General features: G+C 32.0%; 1 protein-coding gene across 1 annotated transcript; it reads left to right on the forward strand.

Moving 5' to 3' along the window:
- The first annotated feature begins 205 nt into the window (after positions 1-205).
- Positions 206-2,104, forward strand: LOC136416208 (uncharacterized). Its single transcript, XM_066401278.1, has 2 exons — positions 206-641; positions 1,796-2,104. The coding sequence occupies exons 1-2, from the start codon at positions 581-583 to the stop codon at positions 2,038-2,040; spliced, it is 306 nt and encodes a 101-aa protein (XP_066257375.1). The 5' UTR covers positions 206-580; the 3' UTR covers positions 2,041-2,104.
- Positions 2,105-2,380: the final 276 nt, after the last annotated feature.

A 2,380-nucleotide genomic window follows, 5' to 3' on the forward strand; every position in this document is an offset into this window, starting at 1 on the left:
ATTCTCAACATTTGTACGATTTAAACTATAAGGTGGTCACTTTAGATAGACTGCATTGTATTAAAAATAATCGATAAGAATTATGATTTGATAACGATAATTAAGAATAAAGTCAATTCATCAACGCATCAATTGATTATTATTTATTTTCATGACCTTTTGCACCAAAACTCCTTAAATGAAATATTTCTATATAATCTTATAGGTAGGTACTTAGGTATCTGTCTCAATATTCTGAAGTCCAATGGTTTTGAAAAGTTGATCTCTGGACCTATTTTTACAATAATTCTCGTAGTGGTTATCGGGATCTACTGATAAAATGTAATCTCTTTTCCATGGAACGGGTAGATTAAAAGTCAACATTCGCATTAGGCATCGTTTATTGTTTGATATGCATTTCAGCTCATGAAGAGAAACATTATATTTGGTTGAACAGGTGTCACCAACTAAAGATCTAAAATTATGAGCATAATGTTGACTAGAAAAGTGTGCGCGGACCGTAGTTGTTGATGTTAAAAGTGAAGCATGCATTAGAACATTTCACACACGTTCTTATCTATTAAATAAGTTATATGTTATAATGTTTTTTACATGGTGCAAGTGTGGAAGCAGGGGAAGAGGACAGACACGATCTTTATCAGGTATGTTTCTTTAATCATTATGTACAGAATGTCCCATTTCCGAGAGCTTGCGGAGTATACATTTCTATTTTTAACAAATTATGATAAAATATGCGTAATTTTTCACAAAGGTTCTGATTTTTAGAGAAACAAAGATGTCGTCAATATGTTTATCGAAATAATTTCACTAGCGCAGAGTTGTTAGTGGCATCTGAAACGAATGACAATATGGAAATTTCAAATGAATCATGCGTTTCTGAGACGATAACTTGTGAAAAGTGGCACTTTCTGCACTTTTGAGGGTCGTAATTTTCGAACAGTCAAATTCATGCCCCAAATACGGCATATTTTCAAATGTCAAAAAATGAAATATGTAAAATCTGACAGATGCCAAGCTTTGAAAATTTTTTACATTTATATTCTTCCTGAAAAGTTGAGATAGGAATGTGAAAATTATCATAAAAGTTAGAATATATTATACGAAATATGCTTAAAATTTTTAGATGATTCCAAAAATGCACTGGTTGCAAAATGGACAACTCTGCACTATTGAAACTATTTTTATAAGATGCAATATTACCTACTATGTCTCAATATCAGATTGGAGGGGGCTGTCTTTTTTAATTAGTAAAATCATACTATTTTCACTTTACAGTTAAACAAACAGCGTCAAGCTAAAACATTGTGGTAAAAGTACCAAATGCCTTTTGGATAGTGTGTCCCAAAATTAATGGCACAGCGAATTCTTCAATAAAAAATAATACTAATTTGTTATACATATAAAGTATATTTTTTTATTACGCATGCGTTACAATAGATGTTTCATGCCCCTGGAGCATGCATAAAAAGGTTTTTATCATGCATGTATGGTTACCAGGGTAACAATATTATTTCCTTGTTTTCTCCCCGTATTTGTTATCGTTTGCTTGCAATAGCATCTATTTAAGTATTGAAACAGAGCTTTCGAACTCTCAAGTCAATTAATTTAATAATGACGCATGCAAAGCCCCATGCATAGTATAAAGTTCGGGTAAGCCGTATAGATAGCGCCACCGAATTAGTATTGCGTGTTTGCCTGCAACTTGAATCGGCAAATTAAATTGTTTAAATGGAAAAAGCGATTTGGGTGAGTTTTGCTTTTAAAGGTCGAATAACCCTATTGTTTCATTTCTCAGAGCCAAAAGTCAAGGAGAGGAATCAAGGTAATCTTACCGAAATGAAAAGTCAACAAATTCCTGCTGAACCTATCCATGAAAAAAACTTGGAGAACAATGTGCCATCGAAGATTCTGCATTCACGAACAATCTCTACATCTTCCTTAGTTAGTTTAAAAAGTGTTCAAAGTTTCTACAGTGTAAAAAGCGACAACAGCGATTTCTACAGTGTGACTAGTGACACGTCTGTTAAGGAAAGATTTTAGTATAATAGATATTTAAAATCACCTAGGTCTAGTAATTCTGATATTATTAACATCAATACTTGGAATGTACAAATATATGTTTTTCTAATAATTTTGTTAAGTTTATTTAACGTACCTAAATCCAGTCCTTATTACGACGAATATTGCGAATCACATGCACATTAAACCGCATTTAACATTTTATTTAAAGGCTTATAAAAACGATTTAAATAGGTTCAAAGTTTTTACAACATTTCAATGATAGATATTCGGGAAAATCACGAGACTTTAAATCTTAATTAAAAAATTTTGAGAATATCCTGCAAGGTACGTCAAAAAGGATAGATAGGTAGGTGGGTAG

Source organism: Euwallacea similis, chromosome 22, assembly GCF_039881205.1.
Source record: "Euwallacea similis isolate ESF13 chromosome 22, ESF131.1, whole genome shotgun sequence".
Taxonomy (NCBI): domain Eukaryota; kingdom Metazoa; phylum Arthropoda; class Insecta; order Coleoptera; family Curculionidae; genus Euwallacea; species Euwallacea similis.

Coding starts and splice junctions, on each gene's coding strand:
- LOC136416208 (XM_066401278.1), top strand. CDS start 581: ATGTTTTTTACATGGTGCAAGTGTGGAAGCAGGGGAAGAGGACAGACA. Junction 642..1,795: donor ACAGACACGATCTTTATCAG/GTATGTTTCTTT, acceptor TTCATTTCTCAG/AGCCAAAAGTCAAGGAGAGG.